General features: G+C 40.0%; 1 protein-coding gene across 5 annotated transcripts in view; it reads left to right on the forward strand.

Annotated features, from left to right (window-relative positions):
• Positions 1-18,762, forward strand: part of CEP350 (centrosomal protein 350) — a 140,813-nt gene that overhangs the window by 55,538 nt on the left and 66,513 nt on the right. For all 5 annotated transcript variants that reach the window (XM_054037450.1, XM_054037454.1, XM_054037451.1 and 2 more), the window contains 10 exons: positions 2,116-2,279; positions 3,507-3,696; positions 11,587-11,801; positions 12,183-12,346; positions 13,013-13,123; positions 13,385-13,525; positions 14,869-15,005; positions 15,482-15,601; positions 17,207-17,373; positions 18,086-18,282. In XM_054037450.1, the coding sequence (XP_053893425.1) occupies positions 2,116-2,279; positions 3,507-3,696; positions 11,587-11,801; positions 12,183-12,346; positions 13,013-13,123; positions 13,385-13,525; positions 14,869-15,005; positions 15,482-15,601; positions 17,207-17,373; positions 18,086-18,282 (1,606 nt within the window). The remainder of the gene's footprint in view (positions 1-2,115; positions 2,280-3,506; positions 3,697-11,586; positions 11,802-12,182; positions 12,347-13,012; positions 13,124-13,384; positions 13,526-14,868; positions 15,006-15,481; positions 15,602-17,206; positions 17,374-18,085; positions 18,283-18,762) is intronic.

Genomic DNA, 18,762 nt, shown 5'->3' on the forward strand with positions numbered 1-18,762 from the left:
CGGTGTTTACACACCCGGTCGTGCGGCGTTTCCTCAAAGGCCTGGAGAAAATCCATCCTCCAACGAAGCCACCCGTACCTGCATGGGACCTTTAACTTGGTCCTCTCCTGCCTTATGGGCCCTCCTTTCGAGCCGCTGACCACCTGCTTTCTTCTCTATCTCTCCGAACTACGGGCTCTCACGTGTGAGCCGCCCTATACCATCTTTCATAAAGATAAAGTCCAACTAAGACCTCATCCGGCTTTTCTACCAAAAGAGGTGTCCCGTTCTACGTGAGCCAGGATATCTTCCTACTGGTTTTCTACCCGAAACCGCATGCTGACCTAAGTGAACAACGCCTCCATTCTCTCGATGTTAGAAGGGCACTCGCCTTCTATATAGACTGGACAAAGCCCTTTTGTAAAACAACTTAGTTGTTCATCGCCATTGCGGAACGGATGAAAGGCACCCCGGTCTCCTCTCAACGAATATCTTCGTGGATCACCGGGTGTATTAGTGCTTGCTATAACCTGGCAAATGTTCCTCCGCCTGCTGTTACGGCTCACTCCACAAGAGCTCAGGCGTCATCAGCTGCCTTTCTGGTACACATTCCTCTCCAGGAAATCTGCAGAGCTGCCACGTGGGCCTCGGTTCATACCTTCACATCCCACTGTGCCATCGTCCAGCACTCTCGGGATGATGCAGCCTTTGGCAAAGCGATCCTTCAATCTGTGGTTCCTTGACTCCGACCCCACCTCCAAGGTAAGGCTTGGGAGTCACCTAACTGGAATTGATATGAGCAATCACTCAAAGAAGAAAAAACGGTTACTTACCTTTCTGTAACTGTTCTTCGAGATGTGTTCCTCATATCTATTCCATTCCCCCCACCTTCCCCTCTGTCGGAGTAGCCGGCAAGAAGGAACTGAAGGGGGGTCGGGCTGGCAGGGGCTTATATAGATTGCCATTTTGGTGCCACTCCAGGGGGCTCCCCAGCCGGCCCGGCGGGTAGCTGCTAGGGTAAAAGTTTCCGACATCCGTGCACGTGGCGCGCGCACACACCTAACTGGAATAGATATGAGCAACACATCTTGAAGAACAACAGTTACAGAAAGGTAAGTAACCGTTTTATTCAAATTTCTTGCTGAATTTTTTTCAAAATTCAGCTACATCGAATTTTCCATCTTTATAGCTCAGATTTGAGGGGTTGGAGATAGGGGAGAAGCGACAACCCTAACAACTTTTTGGGGAAGGAGCAACATGTTTGTCTACAGTTTTTGTCTAGGCCTGAATAAGTGGAGGACATAGCACATTTTTCATTTTCATTATATGGCTAGCTGTAAAAATGTTCTCTTACCGAAGAAAACAAATATTACAATTTAGCTTCTAATACAACTTACCACCTTTCACATAAGACTATCCCTTTAATTTTTTTCATAAATGCATGACCCTATTGAAAAAGTCTACAGTTCTACAAGTTTATCAATAATATCAGACATCCATGTGTAATTTAGATTTCCATCAACTTAAGGGTAATACATATGTGTATCTAAATCTGTAATTGAATAAAACTTGTATCTGAAATTATGCAAATATCCGTCTTTTGTAATTTTACATCGGCTGAAATTCAGTACACGCAGAATCAGGTCTGAGGCCTGGGGTACACTAGCGGGGTGGTTCGAACTAAGATACAAAACTTCAGCTACGCTAGTCGCGTAGCTGAAGTCGAAGTATCTTAGTTTGACTTACCTGGCCGTCCTCATGGCGGCGAGTTGACTGCCGCGGCTCCCCCGTTGACTCCGCTTACTCCTCCTGCCGAGGTGGAGTATGGGTGTCTATTCGCGGATCGGTTTATCGTGTCCAGATGAGACGCAATAAATTGATCCCGGATACATCAAACACTGCCCGCCGATCCAGCAGGTGGTATAGTCGTACCCTAAGTTCTGAGTATCCTAGCAACTTGCTACCAATATCTAATACCAAGAGTCATCTTGTTTCTCAAGATGGATTTGTAATGCGGCAATATAAAATTGGCCCTGATTTTAATCATCTGTCTCCTCAAGAAAGTCATGTAGACTTCTTGTGGCATGGAAGAGAGGAGTTGGGAATCTTCTGCTAGTGTTTTTTGTTCTATGGCAGTATCAGTGGCAGCAGCAATTCCAGCATTCAAGAAGAGCTTCCCAGTAGGAAGTCTCCCCATGAACACCGATCTATAGAGCTAACCTCCCAGCATTCACCTGGACCCTGGTCTGCAGCATCTTCTCGCTCATCTGGATCTTCTAAAAGGAGAGGGAAAAAGGAAAGTAAGTACAGTGCCGAGTGTAGACTCACTTTTATCACTTTTGTCAGCTGGTTATATTCGTATGCTCACATTTTTAAAGGATTTTTTCTGGGATAATTAGTGTGATTGATTAAGCATTTTCACTTATCCAGGGGTTGATGGTACAGCATCTGTAATCTAGTACCAGTATAGTAGGAAGCCTTGTTTACTCTTAACCCTGTATAAAAATGTCTGCTTTCATTACATTACTATTCTAAAGAGAAAGCAAATGTCTGTTTTCAGCAGTTACTTTCTCATGTTTTGACCATGTAAGATGCTCATTTGTAACTCAGTCTGTTACAAATTTGGTGAATATTGAAACCGAGTTGTTAACGCTATTTCTACCAGAAACCTCAGTGTACAGTTTGGGGTGATCCTTTTTTTGGCCTTGTCATATAGTAACTGCTAAAAACAAACAGTTGAGAAACTTAATAGTATCGTGATAAAATGTGCTATATTAATGACCTCGCTTTATTTTTTTATGTAACCTAGAGATTATCCGCAAATTCTAAAATTAATTTTAAAAAATCCATTCAGCTGCTGTGAAATTAAAATAATGGCCACCCTATACAATATATAGTCCATCATTAGGCTATGAAACATCTGTATCTTATGCATAAATATCAAGCCTCTTACAGTAGTTTGTTACATTAGAAAGGGAGCAAAATATGATTTGACAAATGGGAAATTAGTTTTATGCTTTTAAAAAAACAAATAATGGACAGTAAGATGAGAATACTAAATTTAAAATGTGGTTACAGTCAGAAAAGAAATTGTATCGTTGGAGGTTCCATATTTTCTCTGTGGCTTCTGTATCAGAATTCCTCAGTGTGCAAGTCAAGATAGGAATTTTTCTAACCACCACCACTACCACAAAAACTGATATTTTCAGTTTAAGTTGCCTGTAATTGTGTGTGCAGTTGGGGTTTAGCTAACTATTTTGATGAATGTGTGAGGCAGAACAGAATTGACTATTATACATTCATGGCTGGATTGGCTCTGCAGTGCAACAGGCACTCTATTACTAAATTTAAGTAGATGTGATTCAGAACAGGAGCTAGTCTTGAGTAAAAAGGTGCCATATTTATTTAAGAGCACTTTAGGCTAGATAAGGCCCTTTTTAAGTGAGGGAAATGTTCACTCAATTGTTTCTTTGTAGCTAATAACTGCTGAACTTTGGATTTAACTTTGCCGGTATTATACTTTGCAGGGATAGAATCTTTCAATGGAAGTTCACACCACTTTCCTGTGGAAGACGACAAAATACTATCCGAGTCAGACCGTGGGTCCCAGCAAGCAAAGAAGTCCTTGCCTAATAGCAGAGTTTCTAATAGAGACCCTGAGCAGAACGCAGATACTGATAGCACTTTGGAAGAGTTGTCTGGACATTCTTTGATGAGGTAAAGTGGACCTTTATAAGACATCATGCACATATTACTAGAACTTGGTGTTGAGTTTTAATATGTAGTGTGTAGTACAAGTGCAACCATAATGTAGAGGTGGAGAAAGGATTTGCAGCTTGATCTGCTGTTTCAGCACTATATTGAATAACTTGGTATAAAAGTCTTAAATTGTAGCCTGGCTCCTGAAAATTCTACCATCTATCTGGATAAGTTAGCAGTAGTAATTCACAACGTTTACTAGTGAGACACCTGTACTTGGAATAAACATAGTTTGAAAGATGCTATCTGATTCATTTTTAAAAATTAATAAATTTAAAGAAAATATTGAAGCTGACACTATCGTTCTGAGAGAGGACATAGAATTTGAATATTATTTGTAGATTTGTGGCAGCTTTTGTAATGAATACAGCTACCTCATTTCAGCACAAAAATGATCCTCAAGGTCTTGTCTGTCTTGTTTAATGCTCAGAAGGAAACTGTCAACTTCAGTTCTTTGAAATGGACTAGTTTAAAAGAATGCATTTTCTGATGGAATACCCTTTAAACACAATGTTTTGAAAACCTTTTAATTTTTGTAAATATTTGAGAGTTTTTCTTAGGGCTGTCGATTAATCGCAGTTAACTCACACAGTTAACTCAAAAAAATTAATTGCGATAAAAAAATTAATTGCGGATTTAATTGCACTGTTAAGCAATAGAATACCAATTGAAATTTATTAAATATGTTTGGATGTTTTTCTACATTTTCAAATACACCGGACCCTCACTAGAACGTGGGATTTGGGATCCATGCGCGTTACCACGTTAACGTGGGGACCGCGTTAAAATGAATTGCAATTAAAGTAATTAAATTTGGGATCCGTGGCCGCAACAGTGTTTTATGTGAATTTCACGCTATATAGATGCGCATTCTAGTGAGGGTCCGTTGTATATTGATTTCAATTACAACACAGAATACAAAGCAAATAGTGCTCACCTTATCATTTTTACAGTGCTAATATTTATAATAAAAATAATATGAACAAAAGAAATAGTATTTTTCAATTATTATTTACCGTTTGCATAGTTCTCTAGCCAAGCAATAGCATCTTCAGTGGTGTGATTCAGTTCTTCTAGGCCACCACTGAACCTAGTCAACAGGCATTCATCAACAATGTGTGTCATCGTCTGTGTTGCGCCACAGCTGCACAATGGGCTGTCACAAAAGGCCCAGCGATACTGGTTAGCTGCACAAAGACCTTGCCCGGTCCGGAACCTGTTCAACAGGGACCATTGGTGACGGGGCAGGTCAAAACCAGGCTGGCAGATTGTGGGGTCAGCAGCAAGGGACTGGTTGAGGATTATAATAGATATCCATTCCTCTCGCCAGAGTGTTTCCACTCTAATATCCTGGTGTGGCGGATGAGACCATAATGGGTGATGTGACAGCAAACATGTAGCTGGTGATTTTAAAAGGTCATTGTGCAGTGGCAGGCTTGAGTTGATGCTTACTTTCTCCAGTAACTTGCCAGTGGCAACCTCTCATCTAATATAAGGAGGAGCAATATTGCTCAGTATTGGAAGCCATGGGAGTGGTATCAGATGCAGGATGCCGGAGACGATCCGCACGGCGGCATGTAACTGCTTATCCACCAGTTTGGTGTGTGACGATCGACTCCATACTGGTGCACAGTACTCCCTCATCGAATACGAGGTGGCAAGAACTGACAGCCGCAGAGTTGGAGCACAGGCACCCCATGACGAACCTGCCAGTTTGCTAAGAAGGTTGTTACACATCTTAACTTTAGCTGCTGTCTTCTTCAGGTGGGCATGGCAACTAAGTGAGTGATCTAAGGTCACACCTAGATAGACCAGTTCTACTTCATGCTTCACCTTCTGACCATTCAGATAAACATTCAGTTCTCGGGTTGCGCTAGACTGTTTTTATGCCGCTTGACTGAAGGAGCCAAGTCTTACAATAGTCAGCTAACTTTAACATGTCCCGGTTTAAGATGGCATCAAGCTCGTGAAACGTCAGGGCTGGGTACCGCAACAGATGTCTGCGTAAATGAACTTTCATGACTCCGTTGTTGGCAAGTCATTGATGTAAAGGTTGAATAGGGTTGGAGAAAGCACAGAACTCTGGGGTATCCCATTGCTCTGTCATCTCCAAGCACTTGTCTTCTCCCCCATATGGACTCTGAATTGCCTGTCATGGAGGAACAATTCAACAATGCCTGTGACCCAAGGTAGCAGGACCCATGATACGATACCTTCACGAGCCATACTGTATTATACGCCGCTGTTAGATCAATGAAAACAACACCTGTTTTCAAGTGTCTTTGGAAGCCATTTTCAACAAATATTGTCAGTGTGAGTACTTGGTTGCATGTGCTATGACCTTGGAGAAAGCCAGCTTGGTCAGGACTCAAAATTCTCTCTGTTGTAGGACCAGGCGCTCCAGTGCCTTGAAGCACACTGACAGTAATGATATGGGACAATAGCTTGATGCTTGACTTGAGTCCTTTCCAGGCTTTAGGAGGCCAATGATTTTTGTGGTGCGCCATATCTTCGGTAGCCTGCCTTCAGTGATGACCCTGGTGAAGAATTTCACAAGCCAGAGCTGAGCACAAGGGCCAAGGTTTTTCAGGAATTCTGGAAATATGTTGTCATAGCCCACAGCTGTTCCACACTTGATGCTACCCAGTGTCTGTTACAGTGAATGGTTCTGGGCAGCTTCTGATCTGGTGTTAACGTTTAAACCTACGCCGTTCGTTCCTCACTTGTCTTCGCACCTGCTTCTCCAAAGGTGATCTGGCCACTTTAAGTAGGTATCCTGGTTGGGTGTCACAGAGGATCAGCAGAGTGCAAGTGGCTGTTGTGCTACTCCAAGGCATTGGAGCAGACTCCAACACTTGCAGCGGGAGTGGGTAAAGCTCATTCTCTCGGTCATCTCTTCCCATCTGGCTCGGCGAGCAGTGTCCAATGATTCGATCAGATGGTCAGCAACTTCTGGGTCACCAGATGCCTCATACTGCTCAAGCAAGGCAGCGCTCTCCTCGTCAAAACGGGATGTAGACCAGGCAGCAACCACGTGGGATGGCTCTGCAGGCTGCTTTGTAGATAGCACCACAGAAGCGATGGTCGGTCTCATTTACCAAGATATGCTGGGCTGGTATTGTCACCACACTCTTATCCAGTGCTTCCCTATATTTTCCCCAGTCAGCCTTTTGGAAGTTCCACTGCTTCTTTTTGGAACTCTTGACAACTGGAAGCTGTAGCCCTATATGGATCAGCAACGATCTCCGTTGGCTGTGTGGAAAGTTATTCAAGACTTGGTATGTTGCTGGCTGAGGATGGCCATGAACTGAACTGACCCAGCACAAGTCAGGAGAATAATCATGATCCCATCTAGAAGAATGGAACGTGCCTTGCAGCTTAGCATCATGGATAAGGGCAAGGTCATTTCGAGATGCTCAGGCTGCAGGTTGTTCACAGTCAGAGTCAACCTCCTTATACCCCCAGTCTGTGTGATGGCTGTTGAAGTCTCCAACATAGAGAGCTGGGTGTGGCACACTTGGTAGAACCTGTTGGTTCCAGCTGATGCTTGGAGGCTTGTAAACTTTTTCTAGCCAGATACCGCCAACCTGGATGGTGTCACAGAATTCAGTAGATAATAGCTGAGTGGCATCTGCGATATCGGCTCGAATGTATGTGGCTTGGCTGTGCTTTGGGTGTGCCACATGGCACAACAGGTCAAAGCTGTCGATACTGTAACACCCGGCTTTGGCAGTTGCCGTGTGTGTCTTGCAAGCAAATTATATCGATAGTGTGTTGATGAGCAAGAACACTGAGTAAAGCCTGCTTGGCAACTGACAAACCCTCCCTCCACGTTAGGTTGTAACTCACGTAGAGCTGGAAGAGGTGACTCCTCAATTTTCAATTCACCTCATACAAGTACCGTAGTGCAATCTCTTTATCATGAAAGTGCAACTTACAAATGTAGATCTTTTTGTTGTTGTTACATAACTGTACTCTAAAACAAAACAATGTAAAACTTTAGCATCCACAAGTCTACTTAGCGATTGGTTGAACAAGAAATAGGACTAAGACAAACAAGTTTGTTTACATTTACGGGAGATAATGCTGCCCTCTTCTTATTTACAGTGTCACCTGTAAGTGAGAACAGGCATTTGCATGGCACTTTTGTAGCCGGCATTGCAAGGTATTTAAGTGCCAAATATGCTAAACATTCATATGCCCCTTCATGCTTCTGCCACCATTCCAGAGGACATGCTTCTATGCTTATGATGCTCGTTAAAAAAAAAAGTGTTAATTCAATTTTTGACTGAACTGTATGTTTCCTGCTCTGTTTTACGCACATTCTGCCATATATCTCATGTTATAACAGTCTTGGATGATGACCCAGCACGTTGTTTGTTTTAACAACACTTTCACTGTAAATTTGACAAAACGCAAAGAAGGTACCAATGTGAAATTTCTAAAGATAGCTACAGCACTTGACCCAAGGTTTAAGAATCTGAAGTGCCTTCCAAAATATGAGAGGGATGATGTGTAGAGCATGCTTTCAGACATCTTAAAAGAACAGCACTCCAATGTGGAAACTACAGAACCTGAACCACCCAAAAAGAAAATCAACCTTCTGCTGGTGGCATCTGACTTATGATGATGAAAGTGAACATGCGTCAATCCAAAGTAGTGCGGACCGTTATTGAGTGGAACCTGTCATCAGCATAGACGCGTGTCCTCTGGAATGGTGGTTGAAACATGAAGGGACATACGAATCTTTAGCACATCTGGCACATAAATATCTTGCCATGCCGGCTACAACAGTGCCATGCAAACACCTATTCTCTCTTTCAGGTGACATTTTAAACAAGAAGCGGGCAGCATTACCTCCTGACAATGTAAACAGACTTGTTTGTCTGATTGTCCTACTTTTTGTTCAGCCAGAGTGGACTTGTAGACTCTAAAGTTTTACATTGTTTTATTTTTGAGTGCAGTTTTTTTATATAATTCTACATTTGTAAGTTCAACTTCCATGATAAAGAGATTTCATTACAGTACTTGTATGAGGTGAATTAAAAAATACTATTTCTTTTTTTTACAGTGCAGATATTTGTAAACAAAAATAAATATGAAGTGAGCACTGTACACTTTGTATTCTGTGTTGTAATTGAAATCAATATATTTGAAAATGTAGAAAACATCCAAAAATATTTAAATGAATGATATTCTATTATTGTTTAACAGTGAGATGAATTTTTTTATTTGTGCGATTAATCGCAATTAATTTTTTTAATCGTTTGACAGCCCTAATTTTTCTACCTCACTGTTGATGTTAAGAACAGCCTTTAGGGTGCACCCAAGTGCAATATCAAATGTGCTCAGGTTTAGCCCTCTTTCTCCTATTTTTTCTTTCTGGATATATGCCTACCTGTTGACTTTTCAGATTTAGTTTCAGTTTTGTTGCAGCTACTATGGGTAAAAACCTTTGTGCAGGGGCTGTGAAAGTGTGTGTGTGAGTTCTTCTCCCTCACCCCTGTCAGAACATTGCATCAGTGGTGGTGACGTACCGGTATATGAGACTGAAAGAGCAACTGATGAACAAAACATTGAAACAGACTCCACACTATGCTGCCAAATTTACAAAATAAACACGTGGAAAAATTAGAGACTTTTTTTTCTCTAGACTGCTTAATTATGATAGTCTTAGGTGTTATCTGTAGTAATAGCAGGTGCAAAATAGAAGTGATTTTCAAATTAACACTGTCCCTTTTAATCTTCATTTCTATACCAAACAACTGTAAAGAAAACCCTGGCCAATACAGGCATCTTTTAGTTTAATTGCTGAAAAGGCACTGAAGCTAGCTTTTCTTTTTCCATCTTCACAAAGAGGAGTCTGTAAGAAGCAAAAAGAAATAGGCAGACTACCTATAAAGAGCTGTTGCAATCTCTGCCAGTAGAAACCACAAGAATGTCTCTTTGGCTGGGGTGACTGTAGGCTCCCTGATGAATGAGTTTATGACAGTGTGATGTTTTGTGCAAAGATGGGTTGCTGCTCCAAAGGAGTATAGTGGGGGAGAGAATTTAATACCCATCCTTGCTGCTGTTGCAGTTCATGTTTCCATTAACCATGTCATTGAAACTAAAATCTTGTCTCAAATCTCCTAAAAAGACATGCAAGTTAGTTTTCATGTGTCTGTTCACTGAGTGCATACAGAGTGATTGTGATGAATTGTCTTAGTTTAGTTGAAATATTGAACACAGTATTGGGTTTGAAAACCACCTCCTGGCGTAATGAGACGATGTAATGGGTTGTGCCATTGTTTTAATATGTATCTGGGAGGCTTCCCCATGATTTAAGCATTGACTGTTAATCATCTTTGCTTTCATAATTTTGGAATGTTAACATTTTTGTATGTATTTGAATCATTTTCTGAAAGTTTTTGGAAAGCGATGTACAGAAACTTCCCTCCACAGGCAGTTTTCATGTTGTATTTTATTAACTACACCTCTGCCTCGATATAACGCTGTCCACGAGAGCCAAAAAAAATCTTACTGCGTTATAGGTGAAACCGCGTTATATCGAACTTGTTTTGATCCATCAGAGTGCGCAGCCCCACCCCGCCCCGGAGCACCGCTTTACCGCGTTATATCAGTATTCGTGTTATATCGGGTCGGGGTAGAGGTGTATTACTATTTAATGCAAATTTAGGACTCTTTGGCATTTACCTCATTTTGCAAAGGGAGATTAATATTTAAAGGTAACAGCTCTGTCATAGCCACTTGCACCTCTAGAGCATTTCTAAACTGTAAAGGGCTTCTATAATGTCAGGTTCTTCTGTAGGTTTAATTAATTTTCTGTAGGTAAAATTAAGTTCCTGGCCAAGACTTCCAAAACGAGGTGCCTAAAGTTAGAGTCCTAAATCCATATTTAGGCGCCTGAATGTGGCCTGATTTTCAGAAGTGCCGAGTTCCTATCAAATTCCAATGAAATAGATAGGAGCTGCTGGATAATCAGGCCACTTACACTGGTGCCTAAGAATAGAATTAAGGGGCTAGCCTTAGGCACTTATTTTTGAAAATCTTTGCTCCATGGTACAGAGAGAAGTTTGTATCTATGGGATAGTCAAGGAGTCCTATCACCTTTTGATGTAGTTATTTATGTGAAGGATTATAGGGTAATTTCTACAGTATGTTACTGGCCTTGATACTTTAATGACTGTTTATAAATTTGACTCATATGAGATTTTTTTCTCTGTTTAGAACCTGTAAGTAATCCTTGTTCCTTTATTATTTATATACTAACTATGCTTGATACTATAGAACAGGGGTCGGCAACCTTTCAGAAGTGGTGTGCCGAGTCTTCATTTATTCACTCTAATTTAAGGTTTTGCATGCGGGTAATACATTTTAACATTTTTAGAAGGTCTCTTTCTATAAGTCTATAATATATAACTAAACTATTGTTTTATGTAAAGGAAATAAGGTTTTTAAAATATTTAAGAAGCTTCATTTAAAATTAAATTAAAATGCAGAGCCCCCCGGACCGGTGGTCAGGACCCGGGCAGTGTGAGTGCCACTGAAAATCAGCTCGCGTGCTGCCTTCGGCACACGTGCCATAGGTTGCCTACCCCTGCTATAGAACAACTTTATCAAAATGTGTCCCAAAGTGGAATGCATGTGTAACATCCCTGTAGTGAGCCACTTCTTAAATGCAGGGTAGGCACCTGCAAATCATAGGAGAGCATTCCTTGTACATAGTCTGTTCAAATGTAGAAAAACAGGGGATTTAGCTTATTACTATGTAAACTGTCATCCTTGTACTTAAATGGCTGGGCATTGGAGAATACTGATCTTTTTCTGGTTTGATTTTTCTGTCAGTCTCTCAGACAAGGGAAGGTCCCAGAAGACCCCAACCTCTCCCCCATCTCCAGGCTCCCAGAAACTGTTACAGTTTGACTCTCTAGGAAATACAGCGGAAAGAGCCAAGTCCCCTGCAGGCTTTCCTGGGACTACAGCTTCAGGGTTCAAGCCCAATGTACCCATCTCTGACTTGAGCCTGGGAACTAGCAAGACAGGAGCAGCAGCAGTGGCTGGTGAGCTGGCTCCATTCAAGCCCAACTAATTCCATAAAACTTCCTCTTTTTTTTTTCTCTTTGTATTTATGTATAGTTTCTATGATGCAGGCTAAGGGCTTGTTTACACTTGAAATGCTACAGCTGCAGTGTGACAGCTGCATTGCTGTAGCACTTCAGCATAGACACTCGTGTCGTCGTAGGTAATCCACCTCCACAAGAGGCAGAATTCTTCTGTCAACCTATCGCTGCCTACACAGGGACTTAGGTTGGCTTAACTACATCATTCATGGGGTGGGGATATTTCACACCCCTAAGCAGGATAGCTGGGTCGATCTAATTTTTTTAGTGTAGACCAGCCCTAAGTCCTATAAATGTTAAATAGTAAGTATTCTCTTACAGGATCCATGCGCTTCTCTCCTACTGGTCTCCAGCATCGTTTGTCAGCAGAGCTCAACTACCTGAGTGCCATTGAGGAATCTGTACGACAACTCTCGGATGTAGAACGAGTGCGGGGCATATCACTTGCCCAGCAGGAGAGTGTTTCACTGGCTCAAATCCTAAAGGTGACTGGAAACTTTCTTTTACTTGCATTAACCCTCTTGTTCTGTATTTTGTGAGGAAAAAATAACCAAAGCACTGTAATTGAAATAGTTCTGCTGCTGATTTGAAACAATCCACAGCTGAGGTGATGCAGTCTATTTGAAAATGTCCAATATATTCTAAGATCAATACCTGCATCATCTTCCCTGTTCTTATCAACACACCAGTGGTGAGTCCGGAGCTCCTACCATTAGTATGTCATTGGCTGAAATAATTGTTACTGCATATCATGATAAAACTAGAATTTATTTACTTGCTAGGTTTGATACTTGGCCCTTAGGCAACAAATGGTGGTTGTTCAGGCTGGGTTCTTGGTCTTATTCTGGATATATCTTGGTTGAAATCTGCTCCTCTTGACAAGATTAGCTACTTCCCAAAGCAAAACAAGCAAACCTTTCAGATTGATTTCTTTTGTACCCAGAGGGAAAGGGGGGAAGGGGTATACATAGTTGTCAGCTCCCTCACCAACAAGATATTGGTGCCAGAAGAGAGATTGAAGGTTTGACTTTAGCACAGGAAGCTTCAAATAGAGCAGCATTCTGACTGTCAGTTAGCTACAGTTAGTGGGGTGGGTTGTGGAATCTAAATGCAGATTTCTTTACTTAACACTAAAATGTCTCAATCTGTAGGCACAGCAGCAGCGACATGAGCGGGACTTGGCTCTTTTGAAACTCAAGGCTGAGCAAGAGGCTTTAGAGAGTCAAAGACAGTTGGAGGAAGCAAGGCAGAAAGCGGCTCAGGTAATGCCTACCTTCAAAAAATATGAAGTGCGTAAGAGACAGCGCTTTGAATCTGTAAGTAAACCTGTGTCCAGAAATATTCTTAATGTGAAGTCCAAGGATGGTCTGGAATGGGTGAAGGAATTTGAAGTATCTGACCAAAACACATCAGAGACAAATCTTAATTTCAAACTGATTTTTTTCTTTAAGACTATAAACTCAAAACGAATAGTAATACTACCCACCAAGAGTAATTATAACCTTGCTGTTTTTTCTTTATAGGCCCATGCAGAATCTCTGCAGCATCTGGTCCAGTCACGACAGGAGGCAGCAGAAGCACTACAGGAGACGACATGTAAAATTGCAGCCCAGCAGGTGGAAGCTGCTTTGCTCACCACGGATGCAGCTCGCCAGATCCGTGAGGTGAGATTCTGTATGAAAGACTTGATGAAAATGTTCCATTGCCAAGTTGTCTTGCTACTAAAACATTCACTCTTCAGTGTAGCTTCTTCACCTTTGCAGCATGCTAGTGCTGGGAGGATATTCAGTAGAACTTCTGGCCCTGCTATTTAGAAAAAAGTGAGTGGCCTTCTTATAATCCTCATGCACTCCCCAGAGCATCTTACTAAGAGATAAGAATGATTCAAAGAAAGGGAAGTCATGGTCAAGTTGATAGGCTAGAGAGAGAGTGTTTTTGGATCCATGTTCTGAAGAAACTAGGGCAAAACTGAATTGAATGTCCATAGAGTTAAATGGATCATAATGATGTATAGTGAATACCTGTCGTCAATGCACCAAGTACATTTGCTGGGCACACACCATACTTTCCTTAAGTATAAAGGGAGTTAAATTTTTCCCACTATTTTCAATAATGTGCATATATATGTATGCAAGAAGATATGATGGTGTGATGCAAGTTTATCAGTGTGTGTTTAAGGTTGCTACATTACTCACGAATGATGAAGACATGAGCAAGTTATTCAGATCATCCCAACCAAAAATATTTTATGCTGCCACACTGTCTGTTCTGCATAAGCCATATATTTTACAGAAAAACTATTTTAGAAATTTATTTAGTAAGTTCGTGAAAAATATTATTGGAACTGATTTTTTTTGTACCCATTCACCAAGCTTTTAGTCTCCCAAGTCTGAACATACAGACCTCCTGAAGAAGAGGAAGATTTAAAACTAGTAAATCTTGAGTTTCTAAATATTTTGATATGTTTGATATATTTTGTATACCTGATTAGAAACAAGTGCCTTATTCCATTGAAAGGAGGAAATTCCTGGATTTCTGATTATATAATACCATTTCTAGCCCTGATGGTTTGCATGATATTGGACCATAAAATTGACACTTGTTCAAGACTAGTCATAGTCCGTCTCACTCATCAGACAAGTGTAATTTTTGGGGAAAGAAGAAAATGATATTTGTGGCAGATTTTCTTAAAAAAATAAATCTGTTAAGCTGTTTGGAGTTTTGGAATGTTTGTCTAAGTGAAGATCATTTAGTGAGCAGAGTTCAGGTTAGTTGGCCAAAGTAGCATGGTTGATACAGTTTATCAAGTGGTTTTTCCCACTGTGTGTGTGTAAATAAAAAATAAATGTACAGAGCAATCTGCTCCTCTTTCTTAGTTGAAATTGACCCATCTTTAAGTGTAAATCATTCGTATATCATGGTGATATGTGTCGTATATATGCCTGCAACAATTTAAGAGTTTCACATAGGGAATGCAGCTGTGTATCAAGTATATTCCTGTATTCAGATGGCAGAGTTGGCACGAACACAGATCTCAGATGCAGTCAGTGCTCCAGCAGCTCCGATCACCACACTGTTTGACCATCAGCGGCAACATCATTCAAAGTTCATGAAAGAGCTCAGAGATCGAGCCGATACAAACAGGTATTTGACCAACACAACCTCTCACAAACGTAGCACTTTAGGAAAAGCAGTAGCAGTTGTTGTGGCCTCTTATACTAGTTCTCCCACCATTTTTTAGTAACAACCTTATTGGGCTTTAATGAAAGAGCATTATGTAAAGGAGTTCTATGTGGATAGAGTAGATAGACTAGGAAGATTAACTTAGCTTAATGTAAGAGTACAAAGACAGAATTTTTTTCCATGGTTTACATATTATCTGTTCTGTAAGGGGTTGTACATAAGTGAGAAGTGAAACTGTTTACTCTTTTAATTGGATAGTTTTCATCCTGTTTAGTTTGGTCTGATTTAACTGCCTTATCCTTTTTTAAGTCCTCCATTCTCTTTACTCAACAGACCCTTATTTCTCCTATTAAATTGAAGTAAATTGTAAAACCTTTCTTTTTTTATTCTTTATTCCAAGACTACTCAAATTTATCCAGAACATTTTCCTTTGACAGGAAAAATGAATCTGGAACCCCGTCACAAAGTAAAGAGAAGACAGCTGACTCAAAGCAGACATACTCCCCGTTATTTGATAGTTATTCAGAATCCTCAAGATCCAAGAATCATGATCAGAGGTGAGAAGAGATTAAATTATGCCATCAATTTCTACTTTAAAAGTGTAGTAAAGTAAAAATATATACAAATGAAGGCTCTGGAAAACTGGTATCTATTGGAATTTTAACTTGCCCCCAATGAAAGTTTCTTCTTAATTCCCAGTAGTTGGAGATTGGTTTATGTCCCAAAGCTTGAAGGTTTCTATCCCTTCCAAAACTTGTTTGTTTGTTTTTAAATATTTACTATTATAACTCTGGATATTAGTGTTATTTATATAAATAATCCTTAATCTAATCTTTTTGTGTGTTTCCGGCTAAGCTCTGTGCCTCAAATGAGAACTTGTTGCAATGTATTCCACAGTCTCGTGGTGTGGTGTGAAGATATTTTTTTCCATTTTAAATTTGCCACTGTTTAATTTCACTGAATGTCCCCTTGTTCTTCCTGTCTCATGAAACAAGAACGGAAACTCCTCTTCTGCCTTCTCTATACCATTAATTATTTTGTATATTTTTTATCTTGTCCCCTTTCTGCCATGTTCCCATTTGTGTCCTTTCTAAGGTAAACAGTACTAATCTTTTCAATTTCTCTTTGTATGAGATTTTTTTCCATGTCCCTAATCATTCTTTTGTTGCCTTTCTCTGAAACCTCTCTGATTCTGTTATATATGTTTTGAGATGGGGTAACTGGAACAGTGAATGGTGTCCCTGGTGAAGACATACCATTGATCTATATAATTGCTTTACAATATATGTCATGTTCTGTGTTCCATTCTTCATATACCCTGACATTTGATTTGTTTTTATTTGGCAGCTGCTCTGCACTGAGCAGAAGTCTTCATTGAGCTGTCTACAAGTGCCTAGGTCTCCTTCCTGGGAGCTATTTGTTAATTTAGAACCCAGTAAGGTGTATGAGAACCTTCTGTTGTTCCATCCATTATTCATGATCTTGAATTTGTCAACACTAAATTTAATCTTTCATTATATTGTACATTCTCCCCTAGTTTGGTTAGGTCCCTCTGAAGTTCCTCATAGTTGTGTCTGGTCTTGACATATCTAAATAACTTTGTGTCTTCTGCATATTTTACCACCTCACCAGTAACTTTTTATCCAAAGGAAAATTGACCACTTATTCCAACTTAGTTTTCTGTCTGTTAGCTAGTTTGTTTCCCCTCCCTAATAATAATAATTAATAATAAATAATTTAAAAAGCTACCCCCCCCCAAAAAAAAAAACTTTAAAGACTTGTAAAAGGGAATGATTGGCATGATTTATCGTCAGTACCCATTGCAGGGTAAAAGATGTGCACACTTACAGGCTTGTTTGTTTCCCTGGCTGTTCCTTTCTATCTTAGACCAGAAGTGAGAACTTTCAGCGTGGATTTCCAATTTAGTTAGGCCTGAGATTTTGCAGTAGCCAAACTATGCTTTTGTTTAACCTAAGTATTTTTTTAACTAGGATTTTTACTGAGTAAGAGATAAGATGAGAATACAAACTTTTTTTTTTTTTTTTTCCAATGTTGAAGGAGTGAACAAGCAGAACTGTCAAGTACCTGTGCAACATTTCTATGTCTTGTTTCTGGTGGAGAAAAGCAGAAAGAAGTAAAAAGTGTTTGTTCTTGTTAAATAGTAGCAGCAGCAGCCGGCAGGAGAGTCCTTCAGTTCCTTCTTCCAAGGAGAATGAGAAGAAGCCCTCCCGACGTGAAAAGACGAGCAGCTCCATAGAAGAGCAGGCTCGTACTGGTGTGGATGATTCCTTGCGGAGTGATAGTATTCCATCACTACCAGATGAGAAAGGTTAGACGTATTCATGATCCTTGGTGAAGCTAGAGGTAGTGACTCGGAATTAAGGTCTTTGAGATAAGTGGAGGGGGAATGCAAGTGAAGAAAGATGAGCCTCTGGACTAAGTGGTAGTCTGTGAAGAGATAACAGAGGATGACACGGTGGGAAGGAATCATTTAAACTGTTCTGTATTTAAGGGGCAATTGATTTCATAGGCTGTTCTATTTTCTGTTAATTTAACTGTTGCCAGATGTTCATTTACTGTTATACCAGAATATATGCTGAAGGCCAGATGTTTCAGCTACCATGAAAATGCATTTGTATAGTTATTAAAAAAAAAAAAAATTCAGACTGTGAAGTGGCACTGGATACCTTCCGTTTGAAGCCTTCATTAGCTAAATAATGCTATTAATTAAAAAATGTCTGATATTCTACTTCATTATAATCTCCAAGGGGTGACCACACATTTTTCTAATAGGCTTTTTTTTGCAGGATGTTAAGTGTAGTTCAGACTATTATTTTTATTTTGGCTTATACATTTTTCACAGTATTAGCATTCATTCTGTGATATAACATTTTTGCCCATTATTTGGCTGAATTATTCAGTCTGAGTTTCCACACAACACTTTATACCTTTGCTGAGGCTAGATCCACTTCAAAGCCCATTGTGTGCATAATGAAGACTCTCACTGGAGAATAAACTTTTTTTTCTGATTCTTCCCTCAGACTCAGCTTCCATTGCAACAGAGTATTCCCTGAAATTTGATGAGTCCATGACAGAAGATGAGATAGAAGAAAAGTCTTTCCGGTCTTTGCTACCTTCTGAGAGCCATCGCAGGATTAACATGGAGAAGAAACGAGGTCATCGGGATGATTCTGATGAGGAAGTCTCCCCAGAAAAGACAGCCCTGTCATCTGTCAAGGTAGGTCTCAAATACCATGCAACTGTAGTTAAGGAGAATAAATACAGTTGAAGTTCTTCCCTAGGTGAGATACTCAATCTGTTGGTGACTTTGAAATGGGCCATCTTTTGTCAAGTTATGCTTGCAAACTTTAGGATGTTTTTTTTCCTGTAAAACACTCAAAGGATAATTGTATATACAAATTGGGCCAAATGTAAAGCTAATAGAGAATGACGCTTTCCCTCGTGCACTGAATTTCAGTTGTACATAATATAACTTGTTTAACATTTTGCCTTTTAAAAAAAAAACCTTTGGAAATCACATAATAAAACTCTGATAAAAAGTTATTTAGCTTTCAAGTCAGGCACTTGAAAATTACAAAATGTCAGAACTATGATAGGCATAGGCAACCTTAAATCAGGCATTTCCAAACTTTTGAATGTTTGATTGCAACCTAAATAATGTTTTTACCATTATATTTTTATGTAATCTTTCAACTAT

This window comes from Malaclemys terrapin, chromosome 8, assembly GCF_027887155.1.
Source record: "Malaclemys terrapin pileata isolate rMalTer1 chromosome 8, rMalTer1.hap1, whole genome shotgun sequence".
Classification (NCBI taxonomy): domain Eukaryota; kingdom Metazoa; phylum Chordata; order Testudines; family Emydidae; genus Malaclemys; species Malaclemys terrapin.